Raw genomic sequence first — 25,695 nt, 5'->3', positions numbered from 1 at the left:
TTGAGCACGTGGAGGACACACTGGCAGGTTTAGTGCCATAAGTCACCAAAGAGCAGCTGAGCTGCATTACTGCTGTTTTTCACCTCTTCAAACCCAAACCACGTCGATTTAAGTCCTCCAAGCTGCACACCCTGAATGGCTGTGCTGGTTTAAAGGTGAACCTACAGGAGAAATGAACCCCACACAAGAGAGATTCTAAGGCAGAGTTCCAATTTAATACCAATATTGCAATCAATGCAGTGGCACAAAGAGCAATTGGGTTTAACCCCCAAGCCCAGCAGTCTAACCCAGCCCCCTGGGGCACAAACACAGGGGGGTTTGGTGGCCCCTGTGCTGAGCCCCACGTGGTTCCCCCGAGGCCAAAGGCAAAGGAGGGGACAAAGCTGTTGGTGCAGATGATGGCAGAGTCTGGGGGAGAGTGGGGGGCTCTTCCTGTGCAGGGTCTGCTCCTGCTCTGGATGCCAGGAGTGGTGCCAGAGGTGGCCAAAGGCCAAGATTGTCTCCCCTGAGGTTTGGGTGGGAGCCCCCAGTGCCTCCCCCAGGGCAGGGAGTTCCACCCTGGGGGATCTGACTCTGGCACTCAGGGGGGATTTTGGACTCGTTGCTGGCCCCTGAGCAGAGCTGAGCCCTCAGGTGGGTGTGGAGGTGCCAAGGAGTCCCTGCAGGGCAGTTCTCCCAGCTCCTCTGCCAGGCTTCTTTCCCAGCCAGCTCCCAGCCTGAGGGCTCAGCTGTGCCCTGGGCAGCTGCTGCCAATGGGCCCTTGGGAACAGTTGCTGGGCAATGGCCCAGAGGGTTTGGAATGCCCAGCTTTGGGCACCCTCACACTGGGACAAACTGGGTCCATCTGCTCAACTGGGACAATGGCAAACCCTTTCCTGGAGCCACAGAGCTGCTCTCTCCCCCTGTAACCCCCTCTTTGCCCTCCCCAGATGCCCCTGCTGGCAGAGGGGCTGAGGATCCACGGCGAGAAGCTCACGGAGCAGCTCAAACCTCTGCACGAGCGACTCAGCTGCTGCTTCAGGGAGCTCAGGAGGAAGGTGGAGAAGCACTACGGGGTCATCACCTTGGTGAGGAGCCTCCCCCCTTCCCTGGCAGCTGGGGCTGGGTGGTTGCTGAGCCCTGTTGTCCCCTGCAGCCCCCCTGCCTGAGGGAGAGGAAGCCGAGCCGCTCGGGCTCCGTGGTCCTGCCCTACATCATGTCCTCGACGCTGCGGCGCCTCTCGGTCACCTCCGTGGCCTCCTCCGTGGGCTCCACGTCCTCCTCTGACAGCACCTCCTCCAGGCCAGGCTCAGATGGGTCAGTACCAGCCTTTGCATGGGGTTGGGGGGACCTCAGGAGTGCCTTGGCACGGGTGGGTGGCTCTGAGAGTAAAGGTTGGCTCTGTAGCATCAAAAGGTGGTGGAGGCTCCGTGGTATAAACAGGGAGTTTGGGGCACAAATGGGGATAATTTTGGGAATTGGAGTTCCAGTTGGTGTCCAGTTCAATCCATGGTACAGACAGGGAGTTGGGGGCACAAACCGGGGTAATTTTGGGAATTGGAGCCCCAGTTGCTGGCCAGGCCAGTCCATGGTATAGGGCAGGGAGTTTGGGGAACAAACAGGGATAAATAATTCTGGGAATTGGAGCCCCAGTTGCTGGCCAGGCCAATCCATGGTATAGGCAGGGAGTTTGGGGCACACACAGAGATAATTCTGGGAGCTGGAGCCCCAGCTGCTGTCCAAGCCAATGTTGGTCCATTGGATAGTCATGGAGTTTGGGGCACAAACAGGGATAACTGTGGGAGTTGGAGCCCCAGCTGCTGGCCAGGCCAGTGTTGGTCTACTGGACAGACAGGGAGTTTGGGGCACAAACAGGGATAAATAATTCTGGGAGTTGGAGCCCTGGTTGGTGTCCAAGCCAATGATGTCCATGGTATAAACAGGGAATTTGGGGCACTACCAGGGACACTTCTGGGAGTTGGAGCCCTGGTTGATGTCCAAGCCAATGATGTCTACAGTACACACAGGGAGTTTGGGACACAAACGGATAATTTGGGGAATTGGAGTTCCAGTTGGTGTCCAGTTCAATCCGTGGTACAGACAGGGAGTTTGGGGCACAAACAAGGATGATTCTTGGAGTTGGAGCCCCAGCTGGTGGCCAAGCCAATCCATTGGACAGACAGGGAGTTTGGGGTACAAATGGATCTAATTTTGGGAACTGGAGCCCCAGCTGCTGTCCAAGCCAATGTTGGTCCATTGGATAGTCATGGAGTTTGGGGCACAAACAGGGATAACTGTGGGAATTGGAGCCCCAGCTGGTGGCCAGGCCAGTGTTGGTCTATTGGACAGACAGGGAGTTTGGGGCACAAACAGGGATAAATAATTCTGGGAGTTGGAGCCCTGGTTGGTGTCCAAGCCAATGTTGGTCCATGGTATGGACAGGGAGTTTGGGGCACAAACTGGGATAAATAATTTGGGGAATTGGAGCCCTGGTTGGTGTCCAAGCCAATGTTGGTCCATGGTATGGACAGGGAGTTTGGGGCACAAACGGATAATTCTGAGAATTGGAGCCCTGGTTGATGTCCAAGCCAATGATGTCCATGGTACACGCAGGGAGTTTGGGAATTGGAGTCCCAGCTGGTGTCCAGGCCAATCCATGGTACAGACAGGGAGTTTGGGGCACAAACTGGGATAAATAATTCTGGGAGTTGGAGCCCTGGTTGGTGTCCAGGCCAATGTTGGTCCATTCTTCAGACAGGGAGTTTGGGACAGGGAGTTTGGGGCACTACCAGGGATGCTTTTGGGAGTTGGAGCCCTGGTTGGTGTCCAGGCCAATGTTGGCCCATTGGATAGTCATGAAATTTGGGGCACAAACAGTGATAATTCTGGGAATAGAGCCCCAGCTGGTGTCCAGGCCAATCCATGGTATAGACAGGGAGTTTGGAGCACAAACAGGGATAACTCTGGGAGTTGGAGCCCTGGTTGGTGTTCAGGCCAATGTTGTCCCATTGGATAGTCATGGAATTTGGGGCACAAACAGGAATAACTCTGGGAATGGAGCCCCAGCTGGTGTGCAGGACAATCCATGGTACATGCAGGGAGTTTGGGGCAGAAACAGGGATAACTCTGGGAATGGAGCCCCAGCTGGTGTGCAGGACAATCCATGGTATAGACAGGGAGTTTGGAGCACAAACAGGGATAACTCTGGGAATTGGAGCCCTAGCTGGTGTGCAGGTGATGTGGTGGCACTGAGGAGGGCTGGGCTGGATTCCAGACACTCTGGCTCTGCTTCCCAGGAAAACAGAGGTGGGAGGTGCCACAGGGCAGTTTGTTTTGGTGTGGAAAATCCCATGGTGCCTGTTCCCTGTTTGCAGCTGCATCCATGGAATAATCAGGGCTGCCACACATGGAAACATCCCCTGGTTTTCCTTCCCTGTACATTTAATTTACAGCTGGGACAAGCAGAGGTTTAGGGGACTTGCTCAAGGTCAGTGCAGGGCTCAGCATAAAATGCAAGTGTGGTCCCTCTGCAAGCAGATCACACTTTGCATTCATTATTACACATCCCCTAATTACAGATCACAGCACACCAAGACATAATACTCAGAATTTCTGGGGTAACTCAGCACAAATCCCACTGGAAAATCCTTGTTCATCCTTCAGTTTTATCCCAGGAATCTCATGCAAACCAAGAGCTCTCAGCTTTATAACAAACAGCCCTTTAACTGTCTGATGGACTCGTGTTTTTTCACTCCTTTGGGCCACAGATCTACCCTGGAGCCACTCCTGGAGAGAAGAATATCAACATCTTCCAGAGCTGAGGAGCTGCCTGTGAAAGATGATGGTGAGAACAGGATCAGCAAACTCAAGAGGAAGGAGTGGAGCATCAGCAAGTCTCAGGTTATTGTGGAGAAGGAGCCAGAGACAGAAGTGACTTCCAAAATGGTAAAATAATAATAATAATAATAATAATAACAGCAGTAATAAAATCCCCAGCAGGAGGATCTGAGAGTTTCCACTGCCCTCAGCCATGGGGAGCTCCATCCAGGAGTGGGAGGGATTCTGAGTCATCCTTTATGTGGAAAATCCTGCACAGCCCCAGGAGCAGCTTGGCTGAAGGGACAGGCTGGAAGAGGAGGCTCTGATGAGTGGTGCCAGAGGTGCCCAAAGGCCAAGATTGTCTCCCCTGAGGTTTGGGTGGGAGCCCCCAGTGCCTCCCCCAGGGCAGGGAGTTCCAGCCTGGGGGATCTGACTCTGGCCCTCAGGGGGGATTTTGGACTCGTTGCTGGCCCCTGAGCAGAGCTGAGCCCTCAGGTGGGTGTGGAGGTGCCAAGGAGTCCCTGCAGGGCAGTTCTCCCAGCTCCTCTGCCAGGCTTCTTTCCCAGCCAGCTCCCAGCCTGAGGGCTCAGCTGTGCCCTGGGCAGCTGCTGCCAATGGGCCCTTGGGAACAGTTGCTGGGCAATGGCCCAGAGGGTTTGGAATGCCCAGCTTTGGGCACACCCACACAGTGGTCCTGGTTCCTGCACCCCCCATTTCATCATTCACCTCCTGGAAATGCTTCACCCCCTCTGCCCTGGCACCATTTGGTCGCAGAATGCAGCAGGTTCTCAGCCTGGCACCTCCCCTGCTTAATTAGCACTCTGAGCTCATTAAAAGCAGCACACTCTCACCTGACTGAGTTTTGAAGGCTCTGTCTGTCTTTGTTCCAAGCAGGGCACTCCAGGGAAGGCACAGAGGCCAAAGAGTCTCCAGCTGGGGGACAACAGGCTGACTCTGCTCCAGGGCTCCTCAGCACAGCAGGCGACTTGCAGCCCACCAGCCCTGACCCCCAAAACCCCCAGGACACACAGTAAGTTGGGGTGGAGGGAATCTCAGCCCACCCCTGACCCCCAAAACCCCCAGGACCCACAGTAAGTTGGGGTGGAGGGAATCTCAGCCCACCCCTGACCCCCAAAACCCCCAGGACCCACAGTTGGTTGGGGTGGAGGGAATCTCAGCCCACCCCTGACCCCCAAAACCCCCAGGACACACAGTAAGTTGGGGTGGAGGGAATCTCAGCCCACCCCTGACCCCCAAAACCCCCAGGACCCACAGTAAGTTGGGGTGGAGGGAATCTCAGCCCACCCCTGACCCCCAAAACCCCCAGGACCCACAGTTGGTTGGGGTGGAGGGAATCTCAGCCCACCCCTGACCCCCAAAACCCCCAGGACCCACAGTAAGTTGGGGTGGAGGGAATCTCAGCCCAAGGTTGGACCAAGGGTTGGACTTGATGATCTTGGAGGGCTTTTCCAACCCAATCCATTCTCTGATTTGGTGAAGACAAACCCCTTTTGGGCCGTGGGAACCTGAGGGAGATGCAACTGGGACTCCACCAACCCCGTCAGGCTCAGCTGCCGAGAGAAGGAAAACTGAAGTTATGAAATTAATCTCCTTTAAAATTCAATGTGTTCTGTCCCATTTCCTGCTCCTTTCCCACCTCCTTTAATGTCTCCTCTGATTCCTGTTGGTGCTTTCAGGTTTCCCCTCGTTGCAAGCTGATGGGTTGGCAACTCCCCCACCACCTCCACCCAAGAGCAAACCCTACGAGAGCAGCACCCCCAGGAACTCTTTGGAGGTGAGGAGGTGGCAGGGACAGCTGGGTGGGACCAGCTGAGGAGGAGGAGGAGGAGGAGGAGGAGGCACCAGTGGAATCTTCTGGCTGCTCCAGGGGTGGTGCTGCTGCTCCAAAGTTCTCTGATCATTTTGCTCCTTCACTCCCTGAAACTACAAATGATGAGTTAAGAGTCAATCAAATTTAATAGGATAGAATAAAATCATTCCTTTTATTCAGCACTCCCTGAAACCACAAAAGGAGAAGAGTTAAGAAATAATCAAATTTAATAGGATGGAATAAAATCATTCCTTTTATTCAACACTCCCTGAAACCACAAAAGAAATTAAGAAAAAAACAAACCCAATAGGACAGAATAAAATCCTTATTTTCATTCAGCACTCCCTGAAACCACAAAAGAAGAAGAGTTTAGAAACAATCAAATTTAATAGGATAGAATAAAATCATTCCTTTTATTCTGCCCTCCCTGAAACCACAAAAGAAGAAGAATTAAGAAACAATCAAATTTAATAGGATGGAATAAAATCATTCCTTTTATTCAGCACTCCCTGAAACCACAAATGGTGAGTTAAGAAACAAATCCAATAGATAGGACAAAATCATTCCTTTTATTCAGCACTCCCTGAAACCACAAAAGAAGAAGAATTAAGAAACAATCAAATTTAATAGGATGGAATAAAATCATTCCTTCTTTTCTGCCCTCCCTGAAACCACAAAAGAAATTAAGAAAAAATCAAATCCAACAAGATAGAACAAAATAATTCCTTTTATTCAGCACTCCCTGAAACCACAAAAGTTAAGAAAAAACCAAACCCAATAGGATAGAATAAAATCCTTGGTTTTATTTAGCTCTGCCTGAAACCACAAAAGAAGAAGTTAAGAAAGAATCAAATCCAATAGATAGGAGAAAATAATTCCTTTTATTCAGCACTCCCTGAAACCACAAAAGGAGAAGAGTTAAGAAACAATCAAATTTAATAGGATAGAATAAAATCATCCCTTTTATTCTGCCCTCCCTGAAACCACAAATGGTGAGTTAAGAAACAATCAAACCCAATGGGATGAAATAAAACCCTTATTTTTATTCAGCACTCCCTGAAACCACAAATGAAGTTAAGAAAAAATCAAATCCAACAAGATAGGACAAAATAATTCCTTTTATTCTGCACTCCCTGAAACCACAAAAGATGAGTTAAGAAACAAATCCAATAGGATAGAATAAAATCCTTATTTTTTATTTAGCTCTGCCTGAAACCACAAAAGAAGAAGAGTTAAGAAATAATCAAATCCAACAAGATAGAACAAAATAATTCCTTTTATTCTGCACTCCCTGAAACCACTAAAGAAATTAAGAAAAAATCAAATCCAATAAGATAGAACAAAATAATTCCTTTTATTCAGCACTCCCTGAAACCACAAAAGAAATTAAGAAAAAACCAAACCCAATAGGACAGAATAAAATCATTCCTTTTATTCAGCACTCCCTGAAACCACAAAAGAAGTTAAGAAAAAATCAAATCCAACAAGATAGAACAAAATAATTCCTTTTATTCAACACTCCCTGAAACCACAAAAGAAGAAGTTAATAAGTAATCAAATCCAATAGATAGGAGAAAATAATTCCTTTTATTCAGCACTCCCTGAAACCACAAAAGAAGAAGAATTAAGAAACAATCAAATTTAATAGGATAGAATAAAATCATTCCTTTTATTCTGCCCTCCCTGAAACCACAAAAGAAGTTAAGAAAAAATCAAACCAAATAGGTTAGAATAAAATCTTTATTTTTATTCAGCTCTCCCTGAAACCACAAAAGGAGAAGTTAAGAAAGAATCAAATCCAATAGATAGGAGAAAATAATTCCTTTTATTCAGCACTCCCTGAAACCACAAAAGTTAAGAAAAAACCAAACCCAATAGGATAGAATAAAATCCTTATTTTTATTCAGCACTCCCTGAAACCACAAAAGAAATTAAGAAAAAAATCAAATCCAACAAGATAGAACAAAATAATTCCTTTTATTCAGCACTCCCTGAAACCACAAAAGAAGAGTTAAGAAACAATCAAATCCAATAGATAGGACAAAATAATTCCTTTTATTCTGCACTCCCTGAAACCACAAAAGAAGAAGAGTTAAGAAACAATCAAATCCAATAGGATGGAATAAAATCCTTATTTTTATTCAGCACTCCCTGAAACCACAAAAGAAGAAGAGTTAAGAAATAATCAAATCCAATAGATAGGACAAAATAATTCCTTTTATTCAGCACTCCCTGAAACCCAAAAGAAGTTAAGAAAAAAATCAAATCCAATAAGATAGAACAAAATAATTCCTTTTGTTCAGCACTCCCTGAAACCACAAAAGAAGTTAAGAAAAAATCAAGCCCAATAGGATGGAATAAAATCCTTATTTTTATTCAGCTCTGCCTGAAACCACAAATGGTGAGTTAAGAAACAAATCCAATAGATAGGATAAAATAATTCCTTTTATTCAGCACTCCCTGAAACCACAAAAGGAGAAGAGTTAAGAAATATTCAAATTTAATAGGATAGAATAAAATCATTCCTTTTATTCAGCACTCCCTGAAACCACAAAAGGAGAAGAGTTAAGAAACAATCAAATTTAATAGGATGGAATAAAATCATTCCTTTTATTCTGCCCTCCCTGAAACCACAAAAGAAGTTAAGAAAAAATCAAACCAAATAGGTTAGAATAAAATCCTTATTTTTATTCAGCACTCCCTGAAACCACAAATGGTGAGTTAAGAAACAATCAAACCCAATAGGATGGAATAAAACCCTTATTTTTATTCAGCACTCCCTGAAACCACAAAAGAAATTAAGAAAAAATCAAACCCAATAAGATAGAACAAAATAATTCCTTTTATTCAGCCCTCCCTGAAACCACAAAAGATGATTTAAGACACAAATCTAACAGAGTAGAACAAAATCATTCCTTTTATTCAGCACTGGGAACACGAGGGATAATTCCCTCAAAGATGTTCAACCAGACTTTTGTATTTCCAGGTTTTATATCCTGAGTTCCAGCTGGAAACTCCTCCCCAGAGTCAGGCAGGATATTTGGGGTGACTCTGAACTGCCCTGACCTTTTTATTTCCTTTTAATTACCAAAGTTGCAGCTTCAGGCCTCTCATCTAGACAGGATTTCTGATTTATTTCTTACAGCTCAGCCCCTCACCTGGACAGGGTTTTTTTTTGTTTTGTTTTATTTCTTAAAGTTCATCCTGCAGCTACAGAGTTAAATTCCTCTTTCTCTAAAGCTCTGCATGGCTGAGAGAACTGACAGACTTGGGTACAACCTAAACTCAAAAATTAATCTAAAATACAAAGTACAGGTCTGATTAAAATTAATAAAGAGAATATGATTTTATTGGAGAAGGGACAAAATCCATTTTCTTGAGGGGTTCCTGTGTCAAAGAAGAAGGTTTTTGTTGCAGGGAAAGGATATCAAGTGAAATCCCTTTATTTTTTTTTCCCCCCAAGTGGGAGTTGTGATGTCCTTGGTCAGGAAAAGGGTGTGGGGGGTGAGAAGAGAGACTGAAAATGGGATTGGAAAGGTCCAAAACAGCCTGAAACAGGAATTTGGGCCTGAAAAAGGAAGTGGTGGGAGGAAATTCCACCCGTTGAAGAGGCGCTAAATGTCTCCTTTGAAGTCCTGAGCTCAAGTTTTCCAAGTCGTTGTTGACTGAAAAGAGCCTGGATTAAATCCCTGCCTTTGTCTGAATTCCATGGAGTGTTTTCCTTGAGGAACATCCAGTGGCCACTTTGTGTCTCTGACACTTTGGATGTACAAATGTGGGTCAGAATCACTTCAGCTGCCCCTGAAATGAAGTTGCTTCTGCTCCCAGAGTGTCCCCCATGGGCAGCAGGAGCAGAAATGATCTCTCTGTGCCCTTGGAGAGGGAGGGATGGAGGTTCCTCAAGTCCCCTTTGGGAAGAACCTTCTGCAAGGGATGGGTGTCCTTGTTCCAGTCCAACTTCCCAAGAGGATTTGAGGAGTCTCTTGGAGAACTGAACCAAAAAGAACTCAAGGGATGATGTCACTGTTGGCTAAAAAGAGCCTGGATTAAATCCCTGCCTTTGTCTGAATTCCATGGAGTGTTTTCCCTGAGGAACATCCAGTGGCCACTTTGTGTCTCTGACACTTTGGATGTGCAAATGTGGGTCAGAATCACTTCTCCTGCCCCTGAAATGAAGGTCCTTCTGCTCCCAGAGTGTCCCCCGTGGGCAGCAGGAGCAGAAATGATCCCTCTGTGCCCTTGGAGAGGGAGAGATGGAGGTTCCTCAAGTCCCTTTTGGGAAGAACCTTCTGCAAGGGATGGGTGTCCTTCCTTCCAGTCCAACTTCCCAAGAGGGTTTGAGGAGTCCCCCTGGAGAACTGAACCAAAAAGAACTCAAGGGATGATGTCACTGTTGACTAAAAAGAGCCTGGATTAAATCCCTGCCTTTGTCTGAATTCCGTGGAGTGTTTTCCTTGAGGAGCATCCAGTGGCCACTTTGTGTCTCTGACACTTGGGATGTGCAGATCTTTGGGTCAGAATCACTTCTCCTGCCCCTGAAATGAAGGTGCTTCTGCTCCCAGAGTGTCCCCCATGGGCAGCAGGAGCAGAAATGATCCCTCTGTGCCCTTGGAGAGGGAGGGATGGAGGTTCCTCAAGTCCCCTTTTGGGAAGAACCTTCTGCAGTTGGAAGGGATGGGTGTCCTTGTTCCAGTCCCACTTGCCAAGAGGGTTTGAGGAGTTCCCTTGGAGAACTGAACCAAAAAGAACTCAAGGGATGGTGGCACTGTTGGCTAAAAAGAGCCTGGATTAAATCCCTGCCTTTGAATTCCATGGGGTGTTTTCCTTGAGGAACATCCAGTGGCCACTTTGTGTCTCTGACACTTGGGATGTGCAACTCTTGGGTCAGAATCACCTCAGCTGCCCCTGAAATGAAGGTGCTTTTCCTCCCAGAGTGTCCCCCATGGGCAGCAGGAGCAGAAATGATCCCTGTGTGCCCTTGGAGAGGGAGGGATGGAGGTTCCCCAAGTCCCTCTTGGGAAGAACCTTCTGCAGCTGGAAGGGATGGGTGTCCTGGTGGGACTGACAGGGATGTTCCAGCTCCAGGAGTGCTCTGGGAGTCATTTCTTGAAGAGGATTAATAAAAGATTCTCCTTCCCTTGAGCCTTGGAAGGAAACTCATCAGGACCATGTCCTGGCTTCCAGCACTGCCCTTGGCTTGGAGCCAAAGGAAGGGGATTCAGAGGCTGAAAAGAGCTTGGAAAGTGTTTTCTGAAGGGCTTTGGTGCTTTGCTGTTGTGAAGTTGTCTCTGTCTTCAATCCTGGGCTGTGGTGGAGCCTCACAAGCTTCTTGCTCTCCATCTCTTTACAGGATGAGGGACAGCTCAAAAGCCCCTCCTGGTGCAGTTTTTTTGCCCTCCTTGTGCCAGACAAGGCAGGATGTGGCTTTTTTTTCATCCCAACTGGACTGACTCCCCTTGTGTGGTGTTTTACCCTTCTCATTTAGAAGAATTTTCCATCCTTTTGGCCCCTCTTGGTGCAGCTCATCAGCAGAGAGAGAAAAATAATCCACTTTGGAAGGAAGTGGATTTATTGTACTGGGAAAGGGGGACAGAGGAACCAGAGGTGAACTTGGGCTGCAGGTCAGGAGCAATTAAAGCTCCTCCAGGAGCAGATTTGAGCAACCAAAACATCTCTGCTCCTGTTCCCACCTGGGGATCTGTCCTTGTTTGCCCCTGTCAGGGCTGGGAGAATGAATTCCAAGTTTTGCTCCTGAAGGAAACATCAGGAGCTTTTGGCTTCCTCATCCCAATCCCTTTGCCAGTAATGGTTTCTTTGTCTGTGTGTTCTGCTCTTCTCAGGTTGCTCCACCACTGCCCAGCAGGAGGGAATCCAAACCTCCCCCTCCACCCCCAAAAACCAGGAAATCCAGCGTGGTGTGCTCGGAGCAGGGGCTGCAGTGAGGAGGAGGAGGAGGAAGGAGCATCCCAGCAGCCCCCCCCAGCCTGGTCATGCCATGGAGATCCCTCTGGGAAGCCCCACCAGGAGCTCCAGTGAGGAGGAGGAGTGTGAGGAAGGAGCATCCCAGCAGCCCCCCCAGGCTGGTGATGCCATGGAGATCCCTCTGGGAAGCCCCACCAGGAGCTGCAGTGAGGGGGATGAGGAGGAGGAGGAGGAGGAGGAAGGAGCATCCCAGCAGCCCCCCCAGCCTGGTGATGCCATGGAGATCCCTTTGGGAAGCCCCACCAGGAGCTCCAGTGAGGAGGAGGAGTGTGAGGAAGGAGCATCCGAGAACCCCCCCAGGCTGGTGATGCCATGGAGATCCCTTTGGGAAGCCCCACCAGGAGCTCCAGTGAGGAGGAGGAGTGTGAGGAAGGAGCATCCCAGCAGCCCCCAGGCTGGTGATGCCATGGAGATCCCTCTGGGAAGCCCCACCAGGAGCTGCAGTGAGGAGGAGGAGGAGGAGGAGGAGGAGGAGCAGAAGGAGGAAGGAGCATCCCAGCATCCCCCCAGCCTGCTGATGCCATCGATCTGTCTTTGGGAAGCCCCACCAGGAGCTGCAGTGAGGAGGAAGAGGAGGAGGAGCAGGAGGAGGAAGGAGCATCCCAGAACCCTCCCCCAGCCTGGTGATGCCATGGAGATCCCTCTGGGAAGCCCCACCAGGAGCTGCAGTGAGGAGGAGGAGGAGGAAGGAGCATCCCAGACCCCCTCCCCAGGCTGGTGATGCCATGGAGATCCCTTTGGGAAGCCCCACCAGGAGCTGCAGTGAGGAGGAGGAGGAGGAGGAGCAGGAGCAGGAGGAGGAAGGAGCATCCCAGAACCCCCCCCAGCCTGGTCATGCCATGGAGATCCCTCTGGGAAGCCCCACCAGGAGCTCCAGTGAGGAGGAGGAGGAATGAGGAAGGAGCAGCCCAACTACCCCCCCAGCCTGGTCATGCCACGGAGATCCCTTTGGGAAGCCCCACCAGGAGCTGCAGTGAGGAGGAGGAGGAGGAGGAAGGAGCATCCCAGAACCCCCCAGGCTGGTGATGCCATGGAGATCCCTCTGGGAAGCCCCACCAGGAGCTGCAGTGAGGAGGATGAGGAGGAAGGAGCATCCCAGCAGCCCCCCCAGGCTGGTCATGCCATGGAGATCCCTCTGGGAGGCCCCACCAGGAGCTTTCCTGGGACTCTGGTGGTGCAGCACAAATGAGGAAATGAGTCCTTTGCCCCCGTGCTGGTTGGTGGAAGTTCAGCCTTTCTCCTCGTGGGGGTTGGGGACTTTCTTGGAGCATTTTCATGGGCAGATTGGCCAGACAAAGGTTGAAAATCAGATTTATTTATCCTTTCTTATCATTATTTTGGTTGTAGAACCTGAAATTCTGCCAACTGTGCCCACTGGTGCCAACTTGGTGCCACCCTGGGGGGGTTTCTTGGAGCATTTCCATGGACAGAAAGGGGTTTAAAATCAGATTTATTTCCCTTTCTCATCATTATTGTGGCTGTGGAGCTTGAACTTCTGCAAACTGTGCCAGCTGGTGCCAACTGTGCCCACTGGTGCCAACTGGTGCCAACCTGGTGGGGGTTTCTTGGAGCATTTTCATGGGCAGCTTGGCCAGAAAAAGGTTGAAAATCAGATTTATTTATCCTTTCTTATCATTATTTTGGTTGTGAAACCTGAAGTGCTGCAAACTGTGCCCACTGGTGCCAGCTGTGCCCACTGGTGCCAGCTGTGCCCACTGGTGCCAACTGTGCCCACTGGTGCCAGCTGTGCCCACTGGTGCCAACTGTGCCCACTGGTGCCGCCCTGGGGGGAGTTTCTCTGAGCATTTTCAAGGTCAGATTTGCCAGAAAAAGGTTGAAAATCAGATTTATTTTTCTTTTCTCAGCATTATTTTGATTGTAGAACCTGAACTTCTGCCAACTGTGCCCACTGGTGCCAACTTGGTGCCACCCTGGGGGGGTTTCTTGGAGCATTTTCCTGGGCAGAAAGGGGTTTAAAATCGGATTTATTTCCCTTTCTCATCATTATTGTGGTTGTGGAGCTTGAACTTCTGCAAACTGTGCCAGCTGGTGCCAACTGTGCCAGCTGGTGCCAACTGGTGCCAACCTGGTGGAGGTTTCTTGGAGCATTTTCATGGGCAGATTGGCCAGAAAAAGGTTTAAATTCAGATTTATTTTTCTTTTTTTTTTTACCCATTTAATTTCTTTTTTTTTAAATTTCCCATTCCATACCCATTGAATTTAATTGAATTTTTTAAAATTTCCCATTTAATTCCTCACCAATTTATTTTTTTTAATTTCCCATTTAATTCCTTAACCATTTAATTTATTTTACTATTTTTAATTTCCCATTTAATTCCTTACCAATTTAATTGTTAATAAATTTCCCATTTAATTTTTTTTAAATTTCCCATTTAATTCCTAACCAATTTAATTTAATTTAATTTTTTAATTTCCCATTTAATTCCTTAATAATTTAATTTAATTTTTTTTAGTTTCCCATTTAATTCTTTACCCATTTAATTCAATTTTTATAAATTTCCCATTTAATTCTTTACCCATTTAATTTAATTTTATTTTTTAAAATTTCCCATTTACTTTAATTTTTTTAAAATTTCCCATTTAATTTAATTTATTTAAATTTCCCATTTACTTTAATTTTTTTTAAATTTCCCATTTAATTAAATTTAATTTTTTTAACATTTCCCATTTCATTTAATTCAATTTTTATAAATTTCCCATTTAATTCTTTGCCCATTTAATTTAATTTAATTTTTTTAAAATTTCCCATTTAATTTACTTTAATTTTTTTAAAATTTCCCATTTAATTTAATTCAATTTTTTTTAAATTTCCCTTTTAATTCTTTACCCATTTAATTTAATTTAATTTTTTTAAAATTTCCCATTTAATTTACTTTAATTTTTTTAAAATTTCCCATTTAATTTAATTCAATTTTTATAAATTTCCCATTTAATTCTTTGCCCATTTAATTTAATTTAATTTTTTTAAAATTTCCCATTTAATTTACTTTAATTTTTTTAAAATTTCCCATTTAATTTACTTTAATTTTTTTAAAATTTCCCATTTACTTTAATTTGTTTTAATTTCCCATTTGATTTAATTTAATTTTTTTTAATTTCCCATTTAATTCTTTACCCATTTAATTCAATTTTTATAAATTTCCCATTTAATTCTTTGCCCATTTAATTTAATTTAATTTTTTTAAAATTTCCCATTTAGTTTACTTTAATTTTTTTTAAATTTCCCATTTACTTTAATTTTTTTTAATTTCCCATTTCATTTCATTTAATTTTTTTTAATTTCCCATTTAATTCCTTACCCATTTAATTCAATTTTTTTTAAATTTCCCATTTAATTCTTTACCCATTTAATTTACTTTAATTTTTTTAAAATTTCCCATTTAATTTAATTTAATTTTTTTTAATTTCCCATTTAATTTTTTAAAATTTCCCATTTACTTCAATTTTTTTTTAAATTTCCCATTTAATTTAATTTTTTAAATTTTCCATTTAATTTACTTTAATTTTTTTTAAATTTCCCATTTAATTCACTTTAATTTTTTTAAAATTTCCCACTTAATGTAATTTAATTTTTTTAATCCCCATTTAATTCCTTACCCATTTAATTTCATTTTTTTATCATTCAGAACTCGATGAAATTCTTCCCCTTGCAGAAGCTCAAATGAAACAACTCACGTGCCCCGAGGGGTCACTTAATTAGCCTTAATTAGCCCTAATTAAAGCCCCTTTGGGGCGGTTCCTTCACCCCCCCCACCATTTAATTTCTATTTTTAGCAGGGACACAAATCCAGAGTGTGGAAAAAAAAAAAGGTGTAAAAACTCTCCTGGGCTTGGAAATATTTTGTTGTAAAGTTTGTAAATATCTTTTTAAAATAAATGTTGTTTTTATGACTCAACCGGTGAGAAAAAAAGGGAATTTTTTCCATCCCAAAAATCAGTTTATTTGGGATTTTTTCCCCCGAGGTTTTGTTGCTGTTTCGTCCCCAGACAGTGAGAAATAAATTAAAAAATAAAGTTTTTCACCTCCCAATTCCCCCCCAGCTTTTCCCTTTTCGTGGAATAATTAACACAATTATTTGCAATTAATTAAATGCAATTTATTAAGCAAAGGCCACGGGAGAGGAGCTGGTTTGGGCCCAGTTTGGGACCCTCCTGGTGGCTTCAAATCTTCCTTCTGCCTTCCCCTTCCAGCAGCTTTTCCTGAAAAACACAATATAGTCCTGGAAATCCACATTATATTCCTGGAAATCCACGTTATATTCCTGGAAATCCAAATTATAGTCCTGGAAATCCTCCCAATATTCCTGGAAATCCAAATTATAGTCCTGGAAATCCAAATTATAGTCCTGGAAATCCTCCCAATATTCCTGGAAATCCAAATTATAGTCCTGGAAATCCTCCCAATATTCCTGGAAATCCAAATTATAGTCCTGGAAATCCTCCCCATAATCCAGGAAATCTTCCCAATATTAAGCCTGGAAATCCACCCCATATTCCTGGAAATCCACATTATATTCCTGGAAATCCTCCCCATATTCCTGGAAATCCAAATTATAGCCTGGAAATCCTCCCCACATTCCAGGAAATCTTTCCACTATTCCTAGAAATCCTCCCCATATTCCTGGAAATCCTCATCATAGTCCTGGAAATCCTCCCCATATTTCTGGAAATCCACACTATATTCCTGGAAATCCTCTCCATATACTGGAAATCCTCCCCATATTCCTGAAAATCCACATTATATTCCTGGAAATCCTCCCCATATTCCTGAAAATCCTCCCCATATTCCTGAAAATCCACATTATATTCCTGGAAATCCTCCCCATATTCCTGGAAATCCAAATCAAATTCCTGGAAATCTTCCCCCCATTCCTGGAAGTCCTCCCCCCATTCCTGGAAATCCTCCCCATATTCCTGGAAATCCTCCCAATATTCCTGGAAATCTTCCCAATATTCCAGGAAATCCTCCCCATATCCCTGGAAATCCTCCCCACATTCCCATGGGAGGTGTCCCTGCCCGTGGCAGGTTTGGAACAAGAGGATCTTCAGGTCCCTCTTCCAACCCAAACCATCCTGGGATTCTCCAGTAAGGGCAGAGCCAGAACTGCCTCATGGGAACTGAACTCACACCCTTCCTCCTCCTCCTCCTCCTCCTCCTCCTCCTCCTCCTCCTCCTCCTCCTCCTCCTCCTCCTCCTTCTTCTCTTTCTTGTCATCCTTCTCCTTCTCCTCCTTATTTTCCTTCTTCTTCTCCTCCTCCTCCTCCTCCTTTTTCTCCTTCTCTTCCTTCTCCTCCTCCCCTTCCTTGTTCTCCTCCTCTTCCTCCCCTTCCTCCTCCTTCTCCTTCTCCTCCTTCTCTTCCTTCTCCTCCTCCCCTTCCTCCTCCTTCTCCTTTTCCTCCTCCTTTTCCTCTCCTTTTCCTCCTCCTTTTCCTCCTCCTTTTCCTCCTCCTTTTCCTCCTCCTTTTCCTCCTCCTTTTCCTCCTCCTTTTCCTCCTCCTTTTCCTCCTCCTTTTCCTCCTCCTTTTCCTCCTCCTTTCCTCCTCCTTTCCTCCTCCTCCTCCTCCTCCTTTTCCTCCTCCTCCTCCTCCTCCTCTCTCCTCCTCCTCCTCCTCCTCCTCCTCCTCCTCCTCCTCCTCCTCCTCCTCCTCCTCCTTCCTCCTCCTCCTCCTCCTCCTCCTTCTCCTTCTTCTCCTTCTCCTTCTCCCCTTCCTTGTTCTCCTCCTCTTCCTCCCCTTCCTCCTTCTCTTCTTCCTCCTTCCCCTCCTCCTCCTCCTCCTCCTTTTCCACCCCCTCCCCTCCTTTTCCCGGTGCATTCCCAGTTTCCCCCGGCCTGGCTCACTCACCAGCGCTCCCTGCAGGTCCCTGAGCCCGGAGTGTTGGGCCCATCCCGGGCACTGGAGCTGCTGCCCCTCAACTGGTTCCTCCACCTCCTCTGCCACCTGCTCTGGGAAGAGACACAACCTGCAGGAGAGGAGCTTTTCCTGCCACAGCAGCTCCACCCCAGGTGGAAATGAGCAGGAAACTGTCCCAGGGCACACCTTAAATTCACCTTTTTCCCCATGAAAGAGGAAATAAAGACCAAAAAACTCCCCTAGTTCTGTGAAATTTCTAATTCTGCTTTGAAAATATTTGACAGAGCAAAGCCCCTGAACTCATGGACAGAATGAAGTGCTGGAGTTCAGACTGTCCAGCAGTTACAGAGATCAGTTACATGGATTGGAAATCATAAATTAAATTTGGATTGAAAGTCATAAATGGAAGTAAATTTGGATTGGAATTCATAAATTAAAGCCAATTAAACACTTCCATAGGATGTGTTTACTCTTCCATAGTTAAAGATCCACGACTTTGGAGAGTTAAAGCCAAGAGTTTACAGGTTTGACAGGTCACGGCATTGAACAAAGAAAGGATTTAAGTCCAACAGTGAAGACACTTCAAGACCTCCCAGGACACACCTTAAATTCACCTTTTTCCCCATGAAAGAGGAAATAAAGACCAAAAAAACCCCCAAGTTCTGTGAAATTTCTAATTCTGCTTTGAAAATGTTTGACAGAGCAAAGCCCCTGAACTCATGGAGAGAATGAAGTGCTGGAGTCTCTTTGTTCAGACTGTCCAGCAGTTACAGAGATCAGTTACATGGATTGGAAATCATAAATTAAATTTGGATTGGAAGTCATAAATGAAAGTAAATTTGGATTGGAATTCATGAATTAAAGCCAATTAAACACTTCCATAGGATGTGTTTACTCTTCCATAGGTAAAGATCCAAGATTTTGTGGAGTTCTAACCAAGATTTTACAGGTTTGACAGGTCAGGGCATTGAACAAAGAAAAGGCAGAAAGTCCAAGAGTGAAGACACTTCAAGACCTCCCTGTGCACACCTTAAATTCACCTTTTTCCCCATGAAAGAGGAAATAAAGACCAAAAAAACCCCCAAGTTCTGTGAAATTTCTAATTCTGCTTTGAAAATGTTTGACAGAGCAAAGCCCCTGAACTCATGGACAGAATGAAGTGCTGGAGTCTCTTTGTTCAGACTGTCCAGCAGTTACAGAGATCAGTTACATGGATTGGAAGTCATAAATTAATGTAAATTTGGATTAAAAGTCATAAATTAAAGTCAATTAAACACTTCCATAGGATGGAATGGTAAAAATCCAAGATTTTGGAGAGTTAAAGCCAAGATTTTACAGGTTTGACAGGTCAGGGCATTGAACAAAGAAAAGATTTAAGTCCAACAGTGAAGACACTTCAAGACCTCCCTGTGCACACCTTAAATTCACCTTTATCCCCATGAAAGAAAAAAATAGACCAAAAACCCCCCAAGTTCTGTGAAATTTCTAATTCTGCTTTGAAAATATTTGACAGAGCAAAGCCCCTGAACTCATGGAGAGAATGAAGTGCTGGAGTCTCTTTGTTCAGACTGTCCAGCAGTTACAGAGATCAGTTACATGGATTGGAAATCATAAATTAAATTTGGATTGGAATTCATGAATTAAAGTCAATTAAACCCTTCCATAGGATGTGTTTACTCTTCCATAGGTAAAGATCCAAGACTTTGGAGAGTTAAAGCCAAGAGTTTACAGGTTTGACAGGTCAGGGCATTGAACAAAGAAAAGGCAGAAGTTCAACAGTGAAGGCACTTCAAGACCTCCCAGGACACACCTTAAATTCACCTTTTTCCCCATGAAAGAGGAAATAAAGACCAAAAAACTCCCCTAGTTCTGTGAAATTTCTAATTCTGCTTTGAAAATGTTTGACAGAGCAAAGCCCCTGAACTCATGGACAGAATGAAGTGCTGGAGTCTCTTTGTTCAGACTGTCCAGCAGTTACAGAGATCAGTTACATGGATTGGAAATCATAAATTAAATTTGGATTGGAAATCATAAATGAAAGTCAATTTGGATTGGAAGTCATAAATTAAAGCCAATTAAACACTTCCATAGGATGTGTTTACTCTTCCATAGGTAAAGATCCAAGACTTTGGAGAGTTAAAGCCAAGAGTTTACAGGTTTGACAGGTCAGGGCATTGAGCAAAGAAAGGATTTAAGTCCAACAGTGAAGACCCTTCGAGACCACCCAAGGGATGAAGTCAGGAGAGCACCACCCAAATTTCAAGCCCAAAGGAAAGCTCTGCCCAGGATTTCCCCCAGTCATTAATATGCAAATTAGAAGGTGTTAACGATGAATTTAAGGCAATAAATGGCTCATTTTACACAAAAAAGGCAAGTTTTTCAGTCTGAACTGGCTTTGCCTCCAACGTCCTCAATAAATCCCTTTGCTGCTAAAAAGACAAAAAGCTTCTTAGCAGTTATTTATTTTGGGGAGTTTTTTGCTATCACCCCACAGCAAACTGGGAGTGCTGCTGGGAGGGACTGGCCACGGAGTGTTGGGAAGGGTGGGAGAACCTCTGGTGGGAGAACCGCTGGTGGGAGAACCACTGGTGGGAGAACCACTGGTGGGAAAACCACTGGTGGGAGAACCAATGATGGGAGAACCTCTGGTGGGAGAACCACTGGTGGGAGAACCTCTGGTGGGAGAACCACTGGTGGGAGAACCAGTGGTGGGAGAACCTCTGATGGGAGAACCACTGGTGGGAGAACCACTGGTGGGAAAACCAGTGGTGGGAGAACCAATGATGGGAAAACCACTGGTGGGAGAACCAATGGTGGGAGAACCAATGGTGGGAGAACCTCTGGTGGGAAAACCACTGGTGGGAGAACCTCTGATGGGAGAACCAATGGTGGGAGAACCACTGGTGGGAAAACCACTGGTGGGAAAACCTCTGGTGGGAGAACCTCCGGTGGGAGAACATCTGATGGGAGAACCACTGGTGGGAGAACTTCTGGTGGGAGAACCTCTGGTGGGAAAACCACTGGTGGGAAAACCACTGGTGGGAAAACCTCTGGTGGGAGAACCTCCGGTGGGAGAACCTCTGATGGGAGAACCAATGGTGGGAGAACCTCTGGTGGGAGAACCACTGGTGGGAGAACCTCTGATGGGAGAACCAGTGGTGGGAGAACCACTGGTGGGAGAACCAATGGTGGGAGAACCTCTGGTGGGAAAACCACTGGTGGGAGAACCTCTGATGGGAGAACCAATGGTGGGAGAACCACTGGTGGGAAAACCACTGGTGGGAAAACCTCTGGTGGGAGAACCTCCGGTGGGAGAACATCTGATGGGAGAACCACTGGTGGGAGAACTTCTGGTGGGAGAACCTCTGGTGGGAAAACCACTGGTGGGAGAACCTCTGATGGGAGAACCTCTGGTGGGAGAACCTCTGGTGGGAGAACCACTGGTGGGAGAACCAATGGTGGGAGAACCAATGATGGGAAAAACACTGGTGGGAGAACCAATGGTGGGAAAACCACTGGTGGGAGAACCTCTGATGGGAGAACCAATGGTGGGAGAACCAATGGTGGGAGAACCTCTGGTGGGAGAACCACTGGTGGGAGAACCTCTGGTGGACAGAACCTTTCCCATGAGCTTTGTCATGTCTTTGCTGACCAAATCCCACATTTTAAGGGAGGGGGAGGAATGTCATCATGAGGCAGCCCAGGAGAATATTGGCTGGAATTCAGGAAGAGGATGAAACCAGGTTTAACCTGGACCTCAGAGCTCCAGCTCTGCCCAAAATCTCTGGTTCCTGTTTTGTCCAGGTGTCTTCTCACTCCAACACCAATTGCTGTCCAATTTTTACATAAAACTCTGTGTTTATACACAGATCTCTGTGAGTTTGGGGACAGGAGACTGTCCCTGAGCCACCACCTCTCCCTGGTTTCATCCTGGTGGTTTTCCAACCCAGAACCCACCTCTTGGAATGGTCCCAGCAGGTCCCTGGTGCTCCTTTTCCCTCCTGGCTGCAGCCCAAAGGACCAATGTTGAGCCAGGCACGTTCCCACACACAGCACCAGCAGCAGGACACTGGCAAAGGTCTTCTTGGACTTCTCCATCCTGAGAGAGGAAAAAAAGAATCTTTCTCATCATAAAGAAATCACAGCTCAGTTTTTACCTCAGAGAGTGAGAAAATGTTGCATTTCTGGGTCATAAAATCATGGAATATCCCAAGATGGAAAGGACCCCAACACTGGCAAAGATCTTCTTGGACTTCTCCATCCTGGGAGAGGAAAAAAAGCATCTTTCTCATCATAAAGGCATTAAATTTTTATCCCAGAGATGAGGAAAATGTTGCATTTCTGGGTCATGAAATCATGGAATATCCTGAAGGATCATCAAGTGGTGGATTCCCCATCCCTGGAGGGTTTGAACCTGAGCTTGGCCGTTGCACTTAGTGCCATGATCTGGTAAAGGGACTGGAGTTGGACCAAGGGTTGGACTGGATGATCTCAGAGGGCTTTTCCAACCTAATCCATTCTAGGATTCCATGGATGTGGCACTGAGGGAGAATCCACCAGGTCTTGATCCAACCCCACTGTGAGAATCCACCATGTCTTGATCCAACCCTACTGTGATCACCAGCCCAGGGCACTCCGTGCCCTGGGCTGGTGATCACAGTGAGGTTGGATCAAGGGTTGGACTTGATGATCTCAGAGGTCTTTTCCAACCCAATCCATTCTATGATTCTAAATCCAAGTCCTGGCCCTGCCCAGGACACCCCAAAATCCCTCCCTGTGCCTGTGCCCTGCAGTTCTGGTGGGCACCTCGTGCCAGGGCAGGAGCCACAGCTGGATTTGGAGCCCTTCAAAGTGTGGAGTAACTCCCTGCAGAGGGATTTGACAGCTGGAAAATTTGGAGGAAGATCTGAATGAGGATTTCAGAGGTTTGGGCATGTCTGGACCTCACAGGCTGCCTCAGGTCCCTGTTGGTGTTTGGCAAATGGGTGGAGGTTGGTTTCTGCTCCTTCAAAATTGCTCTTTGCAGCCTCTCCTAAGGGAGGTTCCTTCCAATATGATCTTCTGCAAGCACTGAAGAAGGAAAAAAGGAGTCTGGGGTGTTGTTCAAGCACTTTACCTGCTGCCTGAGAGGGGCTGTGGAGAGACTTCACCTCCTTCCTGCTGGAGAATGTCCTGTGGCTGAGCCTCTCACCTCACTTTTATAAACCAACCCCTTCCCAGCAGGTGATTTGAACAAATTCCCACTCCCAGGCTGCAGTTTTGTCCTTAATGCAGCCCAAGCTGAGCCCATAATTGGACCCCCCCTGAGAAATTCAGCTGTTTTCTTCCAGAACCACAAAGGGAGAACTTTTAAGAGACTGTAAATCCTCCATTCAGATCCTGCTGGAAAACAAACAGAGTGTGCTGGTTTAAAGGTGAACCTGCAGGAGAAACAAACCCAACACAAGAGAGATTCTAAGTCAGAGTTACAATTTAGTACCAATATTGCAATCAATGCAGTGGCACAAAGAGCAATTGGGTTTAACCCCCAAGCCCAGCAGTCTAACCCAGCCCCCTGGGGCACAAACACAGGGGGGTTTGGTGGCCCCTGTGCTGAGCCCCACATTTCAGCATTTCAGCAAAGCCTGAGCTGCTCCTCCAGGAGGTTTAATGAGGACTTGATGAGGAATGATGGAGGGAGGTTTGGTGAGTGATTAGAGGCTGATCAGCCAATCAGGGCACTTTGGGGACATTGTGTGCCCAGGGTTGTCACCAGAGCAGGTCAGTGCCCCCTATGGGCAGGACTGAGGGTGGGTATTCCCATGAGGATGAGGAAGGGCAAAGCTTTGGGGCAGAGCCCTTCCCTCTGAGTGGTGGGGGCAGTTCCTTGGCTCCTTTACCAGGTTTGTTTTAGTGACAGTCTGTGCTGGTTTAAAGTTAAAAACCTGTTGGGGAAACAAACCCAACACAAGAGAGATTCTAAGTCAGAGTTACAATTGAATACCAATATTGCAATCAATGCAGTGGCACAAAGAGCAATTGGGTTTAACCCCCAAGCCCAGCAGTCTAACCCAGCCCCCTGGGGCACAAACACAGGGGGGTTTGGTGGCCCCTGTGCTGAGCCCCACGTGGTTCCCCCGAGGCCAAAGGCAAAGGAGGGGACAAAGCTGTTGGTGCAGATGATGGCAGAGTCTGGGGGAGAGTGGGGGGCTCCTCCTGTGCAGGGTCTGCTCCTGCTCTGGATGCCAGGAGTGGTGCCAGAGGTGCCCAAAGGCCAAGATTGTCTCCCCTCAGGTTTGGGTGGGAGCCCCCAGTGCCTCCCCCAGGGCAGGGAGTTCCACCCTGGGGGATCTGACTCTGGCACTCAGGGGGGATTTTGGACTCGTTGCTGGCCCCTGAGCAGAGCTGAGCCCTCAGGTGGGTGTGGAGGTGCCAAGGAGTCCCTGCAGGGCAGTTCTCCCAGCTCCTCTGCCAGGCTTCTTTCCCAGCCAGCTCCCAGCCTGAGGGCTCAGCTGTGCCCTGGGCAGCTGCTGCCAATGGGCCCTTGGGAACAGTTGCTGGGCAATGGCCCAGAGGGTTTGGAATGCCCAGCTTTGGTCACCCCCACACTGGGACAAACTGGGCCCACCTGTTCAACTGGGACACTCAAGATCTTTGCTCTCAGTGGCTTCTGGTTCCTAAGGAAGAGTTCTTGGCTGAGTGTGACTTTGCTGAGGTGAGGGATTCAACCTCTGAGGATCACAGAGTGGGTTGGGTGTGAAGGGACCCTGAGGATGACCCAGTGCCACCCCCTGCCATGGGCAGGGACACCTTCCACCAGCCCAGGTTGCTCCAACCTGGCCTTGGACACTCCCAGAGATGGGAATCCACATCCTGACACTCATCTTTCTCTCAGCCCTGAAGGAAACAGCCCTTTGGAGGCTGAGCAGGAGTCTGTGATTGCACACAGAGCACTCTGATTGCTCCCTGGGAATTCTCCTCCTTGGAGATCCTGCCAGTCCTGGTTGGTGCCTTCATGGAAGTCAAGGACTTGCCCAGGGCCTGAAGGGGCTCCAGAAGAGCTGGAGAGGGACTTGGGATAAGGGGTGGAGGGACAGGATACAGGGAATGGCTTCCCACTGCAGAGGGCAGGGATAGGTGGGATATTGGGAAGGAATTCCTCCTCCTTAATATCTCAGTGGAAGTGCCTTGATGTCTCTGCTCTGCAAAATGCAAATTGGGATTAAACTGCTCAAGTGGACGAGGCTGGTGGGTTGTAAAAGAGCTTTATTGCTACTGGATTTGCTGCTGTGGGTGGGACTCCCAAATCCTTTTCCCAGGGGCCTGGAGGGACAGGACAAGGGGGATGGTGTCCCACTGCCAAGGGTTGGATGGGATTTTGGGGGAAATCCCTCCCGGGGAGGGCTGGGATGGGATTCCCAGAGAAGCTGTGGCTGCTCCATCCCTGGGAGTGTCCAAGGCCAGGCTGGAGGCCCCTGGGACAGTGGGAGGTGTCCCTGGGACAGTGGGAGGTGTCCCTGCCCAGGGCAGGGGTTGGAATGAGATGGTTTTAAGGTCCCTCCCAACCCAAACCATTCCATGATTCCATGTGCTGGTTTAGATGGGATGTTGGGAAGAAATTCTTTCCTGCGAGGGTGGGAAAGGGCTGGGATGGAATTCCCAGAGAAGCTGTGGCTGCCCCATCCCTGGGAGTGTTCAAGGCCAGGCTGGAGGCCCCTGGAATGGTGAAAGGTGTCCCTGCCCATGGCAGGGGGTGGAATGGGATGATCTTCATGGTCTCTTCCCACCCAAACCATTCCCTGATTCCATGTGCTGGTTAAATGGGATATTGGGAAGAAATCCTTCCCTGGGAGGGTGGGGAGGGATGGGATGGAATTTCCAGAGAAGCTGTGGCTGCTCCATCCCTGGGAGTGTCCAAGGCCAGGTTGGAGCAACCTGGGACAGTGGGAGGTGTCCCTGGAACTGTGGGAGGTGTCCCTGCCCAGGGCAGGGGTGGAATGGGATGGTCTTTAAGGTCCTTCCCAACCCAAACCATTCCATGTTCCTCACCCCTGAGAGTCTGCACTGCAGGTTTCTAAAGCAGCTCTTTGATGCAGGAGTTGAATTCAGTCATCTCGACTGCAGGAACAGGATTGTTTGGGAGAGTTTGTTTTATTTTTTTGTCCACCTGGCAGCAATTTTGACTTGCCCTGCACTTTTCTGAGCCATTGGAGTGTCTCATGTTCTCCAAA

General features: G+C 47.1%; 2 protein-coding genes across 3 annotated transcripts in view; one reads left to right on the top strand and one right to left on the bottom strand.

The window, feature by feature from the left end:
• DOCK5 (dedicator of cytokinesis 5) overlaps positions 1-14,142 on the top strand; it is a 109,841-nt gene extending 95,699 nt beyond the window's left edge. Inside the window, exons 47-52 of one of the 2 annotated variants that reach the window (XM_071579182.1) lie at positions 930-1,067; positions 1,136-1,296; positions 3,747-3,924; positions 4,693-4,828; positions 5,496-5,593; positions 11,470-14,142. In XM_071579182.1, the coding sequence (XP_071435283.1) occupies positions 930-1,067; positions 1,136-1,296; positions 3,747-3,924; positions 4,693-4,828; positions 5,496-5,593; positions 11,470-11,571 (813 nt within the window). In that variant the 3' untranslated portion in view covers positions 11,572-14,142. Of the gene's footprint in view, positions 1-929; positions 1,068-1,135; positions 1,297-3,746; positions 3,925-4,689; positions 4,829-5,495; positions 5,594-11,469 lie in introns of both variants that reach the window. The other variant, XM_071579180.1, reaches the window with a different exon arrangement.
• Positions 14,143-15,766: 1,624 nt separating this feature from the next.
• GNRH1 (gonadotropin releasing hormone 1) lies at positions 15,767-21,583 on the bottom strand. The gene is made up of 3 exons (XM_071579168.1): positions 21,443-21,583; positions 17,477-17,572; positions 15,767-15,832 (listed from the first exon to the last, which is right to left on the bottom strand). The coding sequence occupies exons 1-3, from the start codon at positions 21,581-21,583 to the stop codon at positions 15,794-15,796; spliced, it is 276 nt and encodes a 91-aa protein (XP_071435269.1). The 3' UTR covers positions 15,767-15,793.
• Between the last annotated feature and the right edge of the window lie 4,112 nt (positions 21,584-25,695).

Source organism: Pithys albifrons, chromosome 29 (assembly GCF_047495875.1).
Source record: "Pithys albifrons albifrons isolate INPA30051 chromosome 29, PitAlb_v1, whole genome shotgun sequence".
NCBI lineage: Eukaryota > Metazoa > Chordata > Aves > Passeriformes > Thamnophilidae > Pithys > Pithys albifrons.
Note: the sequence above shows the minus strand (reverse complement) of the source record. Positions and strands in the feature narration are given on the sequence as shown.

Bases quoted from the DNA above. Each gene is read 5' to 3' on its own strand.
- GNRH1 (XM_071579168.1), bottom strand. From the start codon at position 21,583: ATGGAGAAGTCCAAGAAGACCTTTGCCAGTGTCCTGCTGCTGGTGCTG. The intron at 17,573-21,442 runs GTGGGTTCTGGG...TTCCCAGAGCAG, and splicing joins TGCTGGGACCATTCCAAGAG to GTGGCAGAGGAGGTGGAGGA. The intron at 15,833-17,476 runs GTGAGTGAGCCA...TGTGTTTTTCAG, and splicing joins GGGACCTGCAGGGAGCGCTG to GAAAAGCTGCTGGAAGGGGA.